General features: G+C 34.6%; 2 protein-coding genes and 1 long non-coding RNA gene across 3 annotated transcripts; 2 read left to right on the top strand and 1 right to left on the bottom strand.

Moving 5' to 3' along the window:
* Positions 1–331: 331 nt before the first annotated feature.
* Positions 332–1,488, top strand: LOC135137451 (uncharacterized). Its single transcript, XM_064067112.1, has 2 exons — positions 332–456; positions 725–1,488. The coding sequence occupies exons 1-2, from the start codon at positions 403–405 to the stop codon at positions 1,388–1,390; spliced, it is 720 nt and encodes a 239-aa protein (XP_063923182.1). The 5' UTR covers positions 332–402; the 3' UTR covers positions 1,391–1,488.
* A 6,012-nt stretch (positions 1,489–7,500) lies between these two features.
* Positions 7,501–8,492, top strand: LOC135137498 (uncharacterized). The gene is made up of 2 exons (XM_064067179.1): positions 7,501–7,582; positions 7,761–8,492. Exons 1-2 carry the CDS (start codon positions 7,529–7,531, stop codon positions 8,421–8,423), a joined length of 717 nt encoding a protein of 238 aa, XP_063923249.1. The 5' UTR covers positions 7,501–7,528; the 3' UTR covers positions 8,424–8,492.
* Positions 8,493–15,894: 7,402 nt separating this feature from the next.
* On the bottom strand, positions 15,895–16,275 carry LOC135137546 (uncharacterized). The gene is made up of 3 exons (XR_010281845.1): positions 16,196–16,275; positions 16,048–16,137; positions 15,895–15,985 (listed from the first exon to the last, which is right to left on the bottom strand). It is a non-coding gene; the product is annotated as an uncharacterized LOC135137546 (long non-coding RNA).
* Between the last annotated feature and the right edge of the window lie 616 nt (positions 16,276–16,891).

The following is a 16,891-nucleotide window of genomic DNA, read 5'->3' as shown; positions in this document are numbered from 1 at the left end:
ACCTTTTTAAAGCAACTGTGAATTAAAGGAACCCACCTATTTAAAATTATATTAACTTAAAGAAGATGAAAAATTATTTTGTAAAATATTTAACAACAAAAATAAAAATATCCTTTGTTACTGCAAAACGAAATGAACATACCGGAAATATATAATTGAAAATTGACGAATAAAAATACTAAATTCATCATTTATTGTCTAACGATATGTGTTATCTTTAAAAAAATAATTCTCAGAATGCATGATTAAACATTAATGCAAGATTTTATCATACAATACAAAATATCTGTAAAATTTAATGAAAACTAGTCCCTGATAAAGTAACGTACAATAGTATAAATAGCGGGCTAGTAATCTTTCTTGTTAGCTTTATTTAAGCGAATTATTAGAAAATAACTAATCATGAAGAACGTAATCATCGTCTCATTTCTGCTCGCAATGGCATGTCAATTGCAGGTATGTAATTTTATTATTTTCTTAATAATATACATTTGTCATCAAATCTCACACCATGTAATTTTATTAAAATTTGGGAAAAAATCGATTTTACGCAATCTTTTTAGAAACCGTTGGGAACATTACCTGAAACGTTGGCAATGGTTAAATATAAAAACAAGAGAAACCGCGATAATTTTTTTAAATTAAAATCTGCTGGCAACTCGTCTTTCAGTTTTCTGTTCCTGACTCTGCAACTACTAATAAATAATGATTTCTCTCCATGTAGATGTTAACAACAGCAGTGGCTCAAGATAGCATGTGGGATCAAGCCGACACATTACTAAACCAATATCGACAAAATGTCAACGAAGGCTTCAGCAGTGCTCTTATAAACAACTACACAGCTTTGGCTCAAACGGCTGATTCTCTAATTGCAGCAGCCATTACCAGCGGTAATTCAGAAATCGTCAGTACACTGGAGAAAGCCTTGTCCGAATACAGATCAATCAAACAAGCAGCTGAAGACGCGAGAATCGATATTACCATTTGCGTTAACAACTTCGAACAATTAATTGTCGACGTCCGCAGAGAAAATTCAGTAGGTTTGAATGAATGCGTACAGAATCTTATAGAGCCAATTGTGACATATATATCCAAGGCTAGTACTGGACTATTGGGACTTTATTTAGGTGATGTATACCAAAAAGAAAAATTGGTCCTGAATTGTGGACCATTGGATGATAACTGTCTAAGTAATATGGTGTACGCTCTCGTTAAGGTAAGTGGTCGTGTTCCGAGTGAAATTGCGAACACCGTAGCAAGAGATGTGGGCCAGTTTGCCATGTACAAAAGTCAAATCAACGCTTGTAGAACAAAATATGTCTCTAGCAGTGACGCAAAATGGAACCAACTGGTTGGAGATTTTAGAAGCTGCGTAGAAGCTCAATCATAATAAATTGGAACTATTTTATTTTGTACGACAGTTGTTAAATATTTGTACATGATATTTAATAGAATACATAAATAAAGCAATAATAACACACTAAGATACATCCTGAAATTATAATTTTTATCAATTAAAATGGGGATAGTGTATCCTATGGCTGTTAAGAAAAATTATTCTCAGAAATGTTTTCTGAGTAAAAAATATCCACAAAGCATAGTTGTGGAAAAACTGAAGCTATAAAGATTGTCCTAAATGTATGTGTGGGTTTTAGAAATTAAGTGAGATATTTTGGTAGATATGGAAGACAATCTTTTCTTGTAAATAAGTAAAAATTTTCCCAATAAACTTTTTAAACAAGTCTCTCGTTTCTCACTAATTCAACCTTAACGCTTTTGTTAAAGACATCTGTATCTAAAAAGTTCTGGATGATTTCACTAAAGTTACTAGATTGTCCACACTTTACAATTTCTCTCCTTGCCGTTTACCTACACCCGAACCACACCTTTAGCTGGATCCAAAAATTCGACCAGTTGTCTCAAAATTAAGAGAACATTAAATTGTCTTATTAATCAAATGTAACTATAGTTCTTGTTGTAAGTATTGACCATTCGATGGATTCACTAGGTTTTAGTTTTGTGAATTTGGCATCAGCTGTGTTTAGTCCTTTTCCTGCCAGGCTAATACAGCGCATGTGCGTAGTTGCTATTTCAGAATTTTGAACAGGAACGTTTATTACTTCAACTAAAGGATACATTCGCACCGCATTTTCTAAAGTACCTAATAACAAAATGAATTTGCAATTAAACCATCAACCTTCATAATATGTTTGTGCAATCAGATTAAAGATTTTTTAATTTTAATTGAACCATAAATAATTGTCATTTGTTGACAACGCTATTGTGATGTAATCAATCAAGATTATGTTCTAATGTAAAATTATAAAAATTATGTTCGGTTAATTACTTCATTCATTAATTGTTTTGAGATATTTGTAGCTCCACCGATAAACAAGTGTAGACAAGGAAAGTTTATGGAGCAAACAAACACAACTATATACAATAATTTTATGCATAGGTCTGCAAAATTTCAGAATATTTGTTTCTGTAGTTTCTAAGTTCAGTTCATTTTTTTTTTAATTATTTTCCATTATTTTCCAAAAACCTTTATATCTAGGATGAAAATGAACGGTGATTTAATAAATGAATCATCAGATAAATAACACGATATTCATAAAGTATGGGAGTTAAGTATAATACCTAAGATTTCACAACTATCAGATCGAAAATACGAGGATTAACTGTTTAATAAAAATTGCCAAATGATCTTTATTCAATATCTTAATGTTCAGCACAGCTAAAAACAAACAAAGTGAACAAAAATAGAGAAACGAAAAAAATGACAGATGACAAGGCTAGAAAAAAGCATTCTTAAGACCTATTTCTTCTTGTAAAAAAGTTACTTATGTTTCTCTTTGGTTTTAATATAATCTAATATCTTAAAAGTAATCCTCAAGTTTTTATTAAGATTATTAAAAGATTAATCTTGTCAGCCTTTTTTTTGTTATTTATCACAAATCAAAAACATTATTTCGTAAAGCCGTAAACCAAACTTATTAGCGTTAAAATAGAATGACACAAGTGACACATGTCAATTTGAATATTCACTTAACATTATAACTAAGTGACACTAGATTGTTACAAGAGTGAATTCTTGCTAAACACACGTCTGCATATAGCCACAGAAAAATTTCTTGAAAATGTTGACACAAATGTTGTTTCTTTGTTACTAAGTTTTGTCTGCAACTTTATTTATTTCTCTGTTACTGTCAGTCATAAATTTATTTTTTTTTGTCAATTGAAAATGAAATAAATATCTACATATTGTATATCATTGTAACTGCAATTTCACTGTCTACTGGAGTAAGTTAAAAAATATATACATTGCAATTTAAAAAAGTATAGGGTTATAATTATATCAAACCTATTTGTTATGTACTCAATTAAGCATCCCACTTCAAGCTTATACAATGGTGTTTACAGAATTTCAATGTCTCTATCCGCTCTCAAGATATTAGGCCGCGGAAGTATACCATACCAAAAAATTTTGCAATAACAGAATAAAAGAATCAAAACCAAATTACAAATCAAATGGAATCTCATCATACCACTAATCTTTTTTACTGTTCTATGAATATTCCCGCTTTTACCATATCTACATATAACTTGTTTCCCCGACTCCACAAAATATATTGTTACGAAATACATTCTTAGCCCGTCTCGGTACGACGCCAATGGCCGTCGAGAGCTTTCTGAACGTATGCACGGCGTTGATCCGTGAATCATTATTGCTGGCTATGTCGACGCGGCGTTCCACAAAGGCAAGTCTGTAGCGGTTTACCGGAAGCTCGATGGCGGGCCCAGAAAACTCTCGATGCGGCGTTCTGGATCCGTGGGGAACAGGGGCATTCAGTCGAACGACGAGTCTAGAGAGTGTTAAGAAGAGCCAGTCAAATTGCACCATAAATAGTTTGTAGGTACTGTTACGGCACCCTTTGTGCCGACCGACCTATGCTCTGGTGGAGATGGGGTATACAAAAAAAAAACGGTAACTTTCTTACATCTAATGTGACCGGAAGTACAAATGGACGCGACACAGCGCCCTTCAAATCACAGATTACCAAACTACACTTTAACATAACATGGATACAGTGGGTCGCAACACAGCGCCCTTCTCGATACAAATTACCACAATACAGTGTTGTTTCCTCCCTCCTTTGTATGCAAGTCCTGCGGGAGGATTCGTGGGGGGGGGGGGGGAAATCTGGCACGGCGGCTCCTCTCGTCTTCGGGACGCCCCTTGTCGGCTCAGTGGGACGAGTCGGGAGGTGCGGAGGCCTGAGGGATTCTTACGGCCTCCCAATGAGGTTTTTCGTTCTTCTTCCAAAAAGAAATGAGTAACACGCCACGTCGAGGAGGAAAAAAGTTGTAAAAAAAGAAAAAAAGAAACCGAAAACGTTGGCTGTCTGTGGCAAAGGAAAACCTGGTTTATACGGGATCTCGCAAGGGTGACTTACTTACGGCTCTCTCTCTCACTCACTCTCACCCCCGGTGTAACTTTTCCGGGCTGTCGCTCCCCAAAAGTTACAACCCTTTATTTTGTGCGTCACCCGCCGACCGTTACTCGATTCTGTTTGAACACGATCCCGTCGGATGAGTTGCGGAAATTCCCGATTAGGCGACCAATCGCGTTATCCCTGCTCCAAACGCCACTCGTTCACCGCAGTCTCTCACTTGCGCCTGACTCGCTGTTATCTAGGCAACCCCTTATTTTCGAATCGTAACAGTACATAATCGCTGTAATAGTTAGTCGTGTATATTCGAGTTAGTAAGGAATAAATTGTTGAGTTTTACCCACGCAAATTTTCAGTCACCCGTACAACGTAACAATATATTTTTTTCCATTACTTCATGCCATATTTTCGAAAAAACCCCTATAACAGGACGTGCAATTTATTTTTCCAATAATTGTGATGGTAACACCAATGCGTTCTTTCTTCAGCTTAACAGCTACAATATCAGCATCATTAGTTTAAAAATAAATGTTCAGAACGAACAGCACGTCAAAACATGCAGAATTGTCTCAGATTAGGAAAAGGAGACGTTTGTGTCAATTTTATGCATTCTGGCGTTCGTAGATACAAGAAAATTGTTAAAATTCTTCAGAAACGTCACTTTTGAAGTGTTTTCTTGTAGTTTTAAGCCAATTAGGAACCCTACGGGCTCGGAAAGAGTAACGAAACCATCAAATTTTAGCTAGAAACAGTATTTTTGTCGATTTTTATTAAATATGAACTATATTTCAACATTTTTTGATGATTCTGAGCGACGAAACACACTTAAAGCATGCAGAATCGTCTCAGATTAGGAAAAGAAGACGTTTGTGCCAATTTTATGCATTCTGGCGTTCGTAGATACAAGAAAATTGTTAAAATTCTTCAGAAACAACACTTTTGAAGTGTTTTCTTGTAGTTTTAAGCCAATTAGGAACCCTAAGGGCTCAGAAAGAGCAACGAAACCATCAAATTTTAGCTAGAAACAGTATTTTTGTCGATTTTTATTAAATATGAACTATATTTCAACATTTTTTGATGATTCTGAGCAACGAAACACACTTAAAGCATGCAGGATCGTCTCAGATTAGGAAAAGGAGACGTTTGTGTCAATTTTATGCATTCCGGCGTTCGTAGACACAAGAAAATTGTTAAAATTCTTCAGAAACGTCACTTTTGAAGTGTTTTCTTGTAGTTTTAAGCCAATTAGGAACCCGACGGGCTCGGAAAGAGCAACGAAACCATCAAATTTTAGCTAGAAACAGTATTTTTGTCGATTTTTATTAAATATGAACTATATTTCAACATTTTTTTATGATTCTGAGCGACGAAACACACTTAAAGCATACAGAATCGTCTCAGATTAGGAAAAGGAGACGTTTGTGTCAATTTTATGCATTCTGGCGTTCGTAGATACAAGAAAATTGTTAAAATTCTTCAGAAACGTCACTTTTGAAGTGTTTTCTTGTAGTTTTAAGCCAATTAGGAACCCGACGGGCTCGGAAAGAGCAACGAAACCATCAAATTTTAGCTAGAAACAGTATTTTTGTCGATTTTTATTAAACATGAACTATATTTCAACATTGTTTGATGATTCTGAGCGACGAAACACACTTAAAGCATGCAGAATCGTCTCAGATTAGGAAAAGGAGACGTTTGTGTCAATTTTAGGCATTCTGGCGTTCGTAGATACAGGAAAATTGTTAAAATTCTTCAGAAACGTCACTTTTGAAGTGTTTTCTTGTAGTTTTAAGCCAATTAGGAACCCAACGGACTCGGAAAGGGCAACGAAACCATCAAATTTTAGCTAGAAACAGTATTTTTGTCGATTTTTATTAAATATGAACCATATTTCAACATTTTTTGTCTCTTTGAGATACTATACTGTTTTATCTAATTATTTGAATTAAACATCTAGAACTTCCTCCTGGATCAATGGTTTGCTATTTAAACTGTGGACAAAAGGATTCTTGGTCAGACAATGACTCCTCAACTTCAACTGCACATTTATACTTTTCTGACTTACGTAAAATGAGTAGGTGGAGGGACATCCTTCACCATACCAAATTCCTAACATCTGGGTATAGTTTTCTACTGTATTTTTACAGATTTCTGGATTAAAGGTCCAAGTTCAACACTTAGGATCTTTGGATTTGCGACGATTGGTTTGTTGGATATTTCTCTGTTTACCGTAATCTGTACATCTGCAGTATTTTGGTTCCCACTTCTGTTTTTTTTTTTTAAGTAATCAGTGTTAAACATAACAACGCTTCTTCCTGGTGATAATATCATACATCTAGTGGTATCCATATTACAGTGTTCTTTAAAAAGGTGTTTTACTTCAATTTGCTTTGCGTGATTGGTTTTTAAATAATAAAAATCGTTTAAAAGTGTCGAAAAAAATATTTTAACATAAAATTCTCTCGCATTTATAAAATTTATATATCGGTTTTTCTTTAAGGTTTATGAGTATGTACATCTTCGTAACGAATTATATTAATTAAAATCAATGCTGTTGAAAAGAAGAAGAAATAGAGTGGTAACCATATTTAGATATGGAGGGCAAATCGTAATTTAGTGTTGATACAAGAATACTTAAAATCTTATTGTTTGTTTAATTGTTTATTGTTAGTTTTTTTAGAATGATACGAATTTGATAATATTTAAAGAAGGTAAAAACTATTTTCGAAATTGTTTCAACGTAAACTGATAGTATTGTTTGTCGTGACAATAAGGAATAATACCTTTGTTAATAAAAAATCATATCAACAGAACGGAAGCCTATAATTCAAAATAGTATTAAAAATACTAAATTCATCATTTAATGTCAAATGATATTATGTTATATTAAGCAAAATAATTAATTTTAAGAATATGATTAAAATTTTAAACAAGATTGCATCAATCAACACAAAGCAGCAGTAAAATTAATGAAAATTTGTCCTAGATAAACAAATGAACAATAGTATAAATATCGGATTAGTAGCAATCTTCCTTACTTAGATATTTATCAGTGAACGAGAATACAACTCAGCATGATGAAAAAAAGTATTGTTTTACTTCTACTCGCAGTGGCCTATGCATCTCAGGTATGTAATTTTATGATTATGCTTCAACCATTTATGCTATCTATTACCAGTTGAAAGAGCATGTTTGAATATTGTACTAATGCCAGATTATCTTATTAAAGGAAAAAACTTTGATTATTAATGTAAATTTTCTGTACTTGCCTCTACAACTATTAAATGTGATTTTCTCTTTATGTAGAACTCAGCAATTGCCGCACCTAGTGATAGTCTGTGGGATCAAGCCAAAGCATCAGTAAACGAATATCGCGGAAAAGTAAATAATGCCCTAAGCAGTGCTCTTATAAATGGTTACACAAGTTTGTCTCAAAAGGCTGATTCACTAATTGAATCAATCATTTTGAATGGTACTGCTGTAATCAGCGGTGCATATAATGAATATATGTCCGAGTACCAATCAGTCAAGCAAGCAGCTGAAGATGCAGGAACCGATGTCACTGATTGTATTAACACATATGAGGAATTAATCACAAATGTGGGCCCAGAAAACTTAGATGGCTTGGTCCAATGCGTGCAGGATCTTGTCGAACCAGTTGTAAGCTACATATCCGGCGCTAGCAACAATCTAGTGCAACGCTACTCAAGTACGGTATATCAACACGAAAAAAGTCTCCTCACCTGTGGACCATCCAATGATAACTGTTTGAGTAATATTGTGTACAGCCTCATCAAAGTAAATGTTGAGGGTCAAATTGCAAATGACCTGACGAGAGATGTGAGTTTGTTTGGCAGCAATGAAAATCGGCTCAATGTTTGTGGACAAAAATATGTCTCCATCAACGAAGGGAAAGGAAACTCTTTGGTTGAAGCTTTTAGAAGCTGCGTAGAAGCCCAATCAGGATAAATTGGAAACTATCATTTTGTGGAACTAATGTAAATAAGATATATAAATAAACACACTAGCAACAATGAAGCAATATTTATTATTGTATAAGAATAGAAATCGGTAGAAATCAAAAACCATTATACAATGTGTGTTTAATATTATCGTTAATATAATGTTTACTTTGTAATAATAACAAATTTTTATTTTTTTCATGAAATACTTATCATGTATTTAAAACATGTATGATTAATGACTTAAAACAAAAAGATCAGTATTTCAGATATTGTTAATAAACTTACACATAACAGAAAACGTAATCTTCAGATAAACAATACAAGAGGGACTCTCTAACTCATCTTCACTTAACTAAATATTTTGCACTGCTTCTAGTGTAAGACTCTTATCTGGTTTGTTCTACTACCATAGGGAACACGTCTGATCACCAAGTTTACCACTTGGCAATCTGTGTTTCAAACATTTAAGCACCCGAAAGGCGGGAATTGTCGAAAGTTCTGCAGAATTCTACTCTTTACTGTACGGAAATGAGTTTTGCTACATTTTACATACTGTTCCAATTGCAGTAGTTCTCTTTGCCTACCCAAGTCTGACTACAAAAGCAATCTTACAGCTACACAATCAAATAAAATTTTCTATATATTTAAAAATTTCAATTGCTATAATTTGAAATTTTAAAATGTAACATGAAACTTCCAACTGTCTAACCTTAAAGTACCTATGTAATATAACAAGTGCAAACCACCGCACCTTCGGATAGATTATTTTCGTTTTTTTATTAGAGACAGTCGTCGCATTTTTCTGATGGGAATTTTTCCAGAAAACGGAGATGTCATTTCTGAATAATGGTTTATTATGCCGTCCCATCTCATTACCCAGAATTCCTAAATTATCCTGCAATATACATCCGCACCATAAAAAGTTCCTTAAAACTCCCATGGACCGAGCACGGTTTCGGTGTGATGCGCTTTATACAATGTGACCAGCAATACCGTGGAATCCCGTTGTTTAGAGATATAAAATTGAAACGTTCTTGATCGAAAGCCATTAAGCACCAGATATGTCAGTTTTTCACGGGGAATTTATTCGTAGAGATATATGTTTTTCCTTGATTGTAGGTTTGATAATATAATTAGTGTACATAGCAGAAAAGAGCTTTAGTTTCGACCGGATAGTTTGTCTCTCTTCCGGATTTTTAGAGGTGTGTTTTATATTGCCGCCTCGAGCCTGGCCAGCAAGTTCCGAAGTGGGACAGTTTTTATTAGGGTTTAGCATAAGAAATTCTCCCCGTTGTCAATGGCCGTATAGTACCTCTGTAAACTATGGATATTTATATGTTTGTAAGCCTATTGTACGGGAAGGACCACCCGCTCCAAATCATTGCTCTCTTTTTAGGCCGAACTGTGGGAAAAAAGTTCCTGAGAGAAACCACCCCCGAAAGGAGGTGATTGGCCAAGAAGTACCTCCTCTAATCAGGAAGGTACAACTTGGCTGCAAAATTTTCTCACAAAATTTAGTTACTCTTTCGAGTTTGAATAGTTTTTTGCATTTTTAGTGTAGAGTTTAACATTGTGTTAACTTCCTTCTTTTTACTTTAATCAAAATTGTTAGTTTTCCTGTGGTTTAAGGTTGTTTTTTTTTTGGTTTGTTAATATAGGATTTCGTAACGTGTGCGAGAAAATAAAGAAGGCTGGTCGAAACTACTCAGTAGTTTTCTTCCTTTCTTTGGCAACCCCCCCTTTGCGGTTCTCGGACTCAAAGGTAGTGAAATCTGTGACCTGGTGTTAACGCCGGGAAAAACATTATTTTTCTTCAAAAAAAGGTAAGAGCAATCTATGGTTTTGTTTATACACATATCAATATTGTTGGGATCCACACCGGTCTGGCTAAACCGGGTTACAGTAATATAATAACATTTATTTAGCTTCTTCTTTGCGGTTGGTACACTCCCCCCAAAAATTATCGCACCACCTCCAGTTCTAGCGAACCGGACTACATGTGGTTACCATATACGTAGTAGTGATAAATGTGTGCACGATAATGCCAAAAAATGACAATATTTAAAAAATATACATATTCTGGGCCTGCTTTGGAGACTGTCTTAATGCAGGTACATAAGTTTATAAGCGTTAATTAAATTAATATCGTGTATTTCCACCCCTGGCTTGAATAACGGCTTCCATCCGTCGCTGCATTTGTTCGTAAAAGTGCACAATATTGTCTTGAGGAATATTTTCCCATTCTTCCATAAGAACTGCTTCTAGCTGTTGGAGAGTTGTAAAAGCAATTCTACGGCCCGCAACACGACATTGCAGATCATCCCACACATGTTCGATGGGATTCATATCAGGGCTTCGAGCTGGCTGTTCCATAACAGGCGTATCTGTTTCTCTGAAATAAGCTTGTACAACGCGCGCTATGCGCGGCCGAGCGTTATCATGCATATAAACAAAATTTGGACCAATAAATGGTCCGTATGGAATGACATGTGGTTCCAAAATGTCTGTTATGTAACGTACAGCCACCAAACGAGCTCCAGGTAATGGTACTAAGTATGTACGACCTTGCAAAGATATGCCAGCCCAAACCATAATGGAACCTCCACCGAACTGTACACTTGGTTGAAGTTACATTGAAAATACCGCACCCCAGGGCTTCTATACACCGGTATTCGTCTGTCATTTGAGCAAAGAGAGAATCTAGACTCATCAGAGAACATCACATTTTCCCAATCTTCAATTCCCCAATTCACATGCTTCCCTGCGAATTCTAGCCGGGCTACTCGGTGAGCTCTGGTGAGTAATGGTCCTTTTGCAGGAACACGAGCTAGAAGATTATCTTCGCGAAGACGATTTCTTACTGTCTCTACAGAAATATCCACATCTCGAGCACCAAACAACTCGATTTGAAGTAATCGATCAGTGCAATGCCTCGTACGGAGCGCTGTTAAGTGCAAAAAGCGATCATCCCATGGCGAAGTCACCCTTCGACGACCTTGTCCTGGTCTTCTGGCAACACTTCCTGTTTCATGGTACTTTTGTGCAAGTCTAATTATTGTGGAATGATTAACTCCTAAAACTCTTGCTACGTATCGTTGACTACGACCATCTTCCAACAGAGTCAATGCTCGTGCAACTTCGTCGTGGCTCAAATGCAAGGTTAAGCGTTGAGGGACCTCCATAATGTCGAATATGTATGACAGTAGCGCTAGATGTCTACATAAATCCTTTGCAAATCAAAAGGACGAAATTCGTATATGTGCATATTTATCCGAAGAACTAGAAACCATCGTTTTAATCCTCATATTGGTTTTTGTTCTGGCAAATAAATAAATAAAAATATGTTTGGATATGATTTGGCCCCATATGTGTCTTCTACAAATTTTCAAATTGGAAATAACCAAAATTTTGAGGGTGGTGTGATAATTTTTGGGGGGAGTGTATATACAACTTCAGTGGATTGCCGATATCGGCATCATATCCACTCTCGTTGTACAATATATTATACAAAGGCAGTATTTCCAACCACTGTTGGAAAATAGGTGAGAGCTATTGTTTCCAGTGATTTCCAATTGCTTTATTTAGTTTACTTAATGGCGCTAGCTATAATATGAATGGAGCAAACCGGTGCTATCTTTAAACTATTAACTATACTAGCTATTCGTTGTAGTTAAGTTATATGCAAGAGCTAGCGTTAACCTTCCCTCCTTCGAGAAAAACCTATGACTAGAGAGCGGATTTCTAGGTTTAACGCTTTTTGTGAAAAATGTAAGCACTTCAAAACTTTTTTATATCTGTAACTATGATACAATTTGGAGTCATTTGACACATTTTTTTTTTTATGCTTATTTGCTTTTTTTCATTTTTATGCATATTAAAACTTATATGTTTATTTAATGCTTTTTTCAACGAATATGAGTTTTAATGCATATTTTGTTCAAATGCCGGCCTTGTCGGGATGACAAATACTTGTTAGTTAGCCGTATCGTATCGTATGCATTTTACTTGGACTTGACCATTGAAGTACACTTACTCAAGACCCTTTCTGTGAATAGGTTCCGGTCGTTTGGGTAATAAAATTTTATTATAGGATTGGAAAAATACTCCATAGATTTTATGACTTTAAATCCTTACTTCCGTTGATAATGAATTAAAGCTTTTAACCAGATGTTCTTTTTCGGTATTTTGCGGCAAGACCGTTGAAGATTTTCTAGAAAAAAGGATTACTGTACCCAACTACCTACCTTAAAATTTTTCTAATGGAAACTTTTAAGTAAATGAACCGTTTATTTCACAACCATCAGTCTATCGCATCTGTCGTAGTACAGTGTTATACGTGGTTCTCCCTTGTTACATGTTGAGTTCTTTTTGGTAATATTACTAATATTTTAAAAGAATGCCGAAAGTAAAATCGACGCCGGATGAGTGGATAAGGGATTTTCCAGAATTAAAATTAGAAAACAACAAAATATTCTGCAAAGCTTGTGTGAAAACCGTAAGCCCACTAATTTTTTTTTTATCTATTTGCCTTTGTCAATCTTGTATATGTACGTTGTTTTAGATTCAAAGTGATAAAAAATATAACGTGACGCAACATGTCAGAACGACTCTTCATGTAGAAAGGAAGAAAATGTTTGAAGTTTCTAAAATTAAACAGCAGACCATACATGAATCTGTTGCATCTACTTCCACAAAAGATGAGCAGTTTCAGTTTAATTTCGATTTATGTAAAATGATGATCCAGTCCAATATACCTTTAAAAAAATTGGAGAAAGGACCTCTTCAAGAATTCCTTGTAAAACACTGCAATCGACATATTCCGGTTGAAAGTACTCTCCGAAAAAATTATGTAGGCCTAGTGTTTCAGCAAGTTTACAACGAAATTACACATCACATTGGAGATAATTATTTATGGTTCGCTGTCGATGAAACAACCGATAGTTGTGGAAGATACGTGGCAAGTTTAATTGTTGGAATCTTAAATGAAAATTTCCCTAGTCGAGGGTATGTAGTAAGTTTGAAAATGTTAGATAAAACAAATGGCAATATGATTACCAGATTTGTAAATGACAGTCTTACGTCAATATTTTTGCCAAATGCCGTAACGACGAATCAAATTTTATTGATGATCTCGGATGCAGCTCGTTATATGTGGAAAGCAGGGAATAATCTAAAAATATTGTACCCCAATTTAATTCACTCTACTTGCATTGCCCACGGTTTAAACAGAGTGGCTGAAGGAATACGTTTGCAGTTTCCTACTGTTAATAAATTAGTGGCAAAGGGTAAAAAGATTTTTGTTAAAGCCCCACTAAGAGTGCAACATTTTAAGGAAAAATTTCCAAACATACCATAGCCCCCAGAGCCGATTAGTTATAACGAGGTGGGAAACATGGTTACAGGTCACATTTTATTATGACAAATATATCAAAGAATTTGAGGAAGTAGTTACAGAGTTTAGGGAAGATTCTTCTGAATGGATTAAAGATTGCATAAATATTTTGGAAAACAAAGATTTGCGACAAGATCTAGCTTTTCTAAGAAGCAATTATCAATTCGTATGTGAGGTAATAGAAAAGTTAGAAAAACCCAACATGTTGTTGGTAGATGCCATAAACTTAGTGAAAGAATTTAAAGAACAAGCAAACGCAGTAAGGGGTGATATTGGTACTAGAGTAACTCAAAAACTTGACGAAGTGTTAAATAAAAATGCAGGTTTCGGTGTTCTTTCCGACGTTGCTCGTGTTTTATAAGGCCAGAAGGTGGAAAATTTGGAGTTAGATTCAACATTAGTTGCAAAATTCAAATCTGCGCCAACAACGAGTGTGGATGTTGAACGCACATTCTCCAATTTTAAACACATTTTAAATGATCGGCGAAAAAATTTTGCAGTGGACAACTTGGAACATATTACAATCATAAATCGTTTTAAAGAAAACTGAAATACGTGTGTAAAATATAAAGTCTAGGATTATTGTAATAATATTTTATCCAAAGTTCTAAGAAGTGTTCTTTGATTTGTAATATGATTATGTTTTTAATGCTTTTTTGCTTAAAATAAAACTTTTTTATTGAAAATGTTGTGCTTATTTAAGCGCTTATTCTTAATTTTTTTGTGCTTACAAATCCGCTCTCTACCTATGACTTTATGTGAAAAAAAGAGTTTATAATCCGTCTTGTAAGAGACCTGAGAAAATATCATCCATATGCCCTCTGATTTAAATGGAACAAACGAGTTAATTGCCCATTTCAGCTTCTCTGGGGTGACTTTAGACAAAAATTGCCCCCCAAGAAGTAGTGTCAGCTTAGCAGACGCGTTCTTAGTAAAGACCTTCTGAAGTCTTGCTACTTTGTGGAAAATTGTCTATCTTCCCATCAAAGTCCTTCCAATGGTTTGTTTTGATGCTTCGAATTACAGATTATAGAGCTCCCAAAAAATGGATGACTTGTCAGTTCGAGCCCTATCCCAGAGCCTCCTTGCAGTGTGTCTGAACTTACTGAGGTACGAGTAAGGGTTCAGCATGGACCACGAGAGTTGCGTGTTGGACAACTCTCCTTGTAAAACTCGACAATTGCCTCATGTATCAAGGTGGTCATTTTTCCACTCCTTTTACACGCCAGACTTTATTTGGCAGCCCTAAGACCCTTTTCGCTGCAGTTTCCTTGAAGGAGTCCCTACTTGTCGCTCTTGAATCTCTATGCTCCCGTTCTGAATTTTCATTATTTTGAATTCTAAAGACTGGCTGGAACTCAGTTCTTTCGGTACCTGAATTCATGAGCCAACTCTATTGAGCTCAAGGTGATGTCGATAATCTCTTCCTTCACTCAAGTGGCGAGGGTAGGTTTGTTAATTTTATACTTTTATGAAAAAAGGACTTGTATTACTTTTTAATTAGTTGTTGCTTATATTTTTAAATGAAGTTATTTAGGATTGTTAATTATTATTATTATTTGAATAAAACTTTACGTTATATTTTTGTAAATTTATTTTGTTTTTCCTAGAAAAAATACATTGATAGTAGATATTTCAAACAATTTTCAGGAAAAGACAGAGGTATAATGATAATTGTCATCGTTTTTTGTTATTAAAAGACACCACAAAAATTCTCGAGTAATGGAAAACTCATGTTTTGTAGCGCTTAAGATTAGAATGATTTTAAAATTTCAAATTTCACGCGGATGGTACACTTTTCTTCGCGTAGATTTAGTGACTTTTCTGTCACTCAATCTCTCACCATACGTAGTGTATCCATAGTTATTTTTCCAATTTCTACTAATAAAATGCTGATTTTGTATGTTATATCTCGCTATTAAAACAATAGTTTAATCGAAAGGATGAATAAAATGTTTATAGCAAGACTGTTCAAGTTATTTACTTGCAACTTTTTTGGGCCAAAAAATAATTTTTATACAGGGAAATATCATAATCAAAAAGTCAAAATTTTCTAATGTCCTATTTTAAACAGAACCTTGCTGTTCTTTCAAAACCCAAGTATATGAAGAAACGGTCACACCTTGTGCAAACTAGACCATAATCACCAAATAAGAAATCATCCAAGTACCAATCTAAAACAAATAATAGCAGACACTTTTTTTACCAAAAACGTCTAAAATGTTAAAAAAATTACCACAAATAGATTTGATGGATCAACCGTAAACATACCAAATACTTGGACACACACATCACTTCTATCAATTAAGAGATAACATTCCATTAACTGTAATAAAACAAAAATTAGAAGTTTAAACATATAATGAACATTAAATTTAACTTACCTGAATAGGTCTATGTTTATTAACACCACAGTTCAAACGTGTGAGATGAGGTGCTAAATTTTTAATGATGTTGATCTAAAAAAAAAAACGTTTATTCCTGTATGACAAAACTTCAAGCCACTCACTTTAAGTTGAATCTGGTAGTGTGCCAAAACTACAGCTACTATTTCGGTCAGTTTCATAATGAATAAGTTATACAAACGCAGGTGCTCAGGAAATTCAAACTCTTCTTTCACCAGAAGGTACAAGTTATTTGTTAAAGTCGCGGATGTAATTAGAAACAATGAACAAATTTGTAAAGAGAATTTTGATATTAACGACTTGACGATCTTATTCAATGTTATAAAACAGTTAGCGTAAGCTTTAACCACTGTTAAATTCTCCATATTCATGTAAATTAGAGACTTCGCAGTTAGAATTTTATTTAGAAAAGAAACCAAAAGCGAGTACCTTACCCTCAGCAGACACAAAGTAACAACCATGAAAAAACACGAGTAATAACATGAGAGAAAAGGAATAAACAGTGAGAACCAGTGAGCAAAAGATACGTTCTCTTCTATAATAACGTCGTAAACACAATCAAAAACAGCTACATATAAAAAGAATAAAATAGAAGCCGCAAAGGAAACATGAAAATATTTTTTGATCTTGTTAATGTTCAGCACAAAACCATAATTTGTTAAGTTTTCATCGAAG

The sequence above is a fragment of the Zophobas morio genome, unplaced genomic scaffold (genome assembly GCF_036711695.1).
Source record: "Zophobas morio isolate AGI-343-1 ecotype UQ-CSIRO unplaced genomic scaffold, CSIRO_AGI_Zmor_V1 ptg000029l, whole genome shotgun sequence".
In the NCBI taxonomy this organism is placed as follows: domain Eukaryota; kingdom Metazoa; phylum Arthropoda; class Insecta; order Coleoptera; family Tenebrionidae; genus Zophobas; species Zophobas morio.
This window is presented reverse-complemented; position numbering and strand designations above follow the sequence as displayed.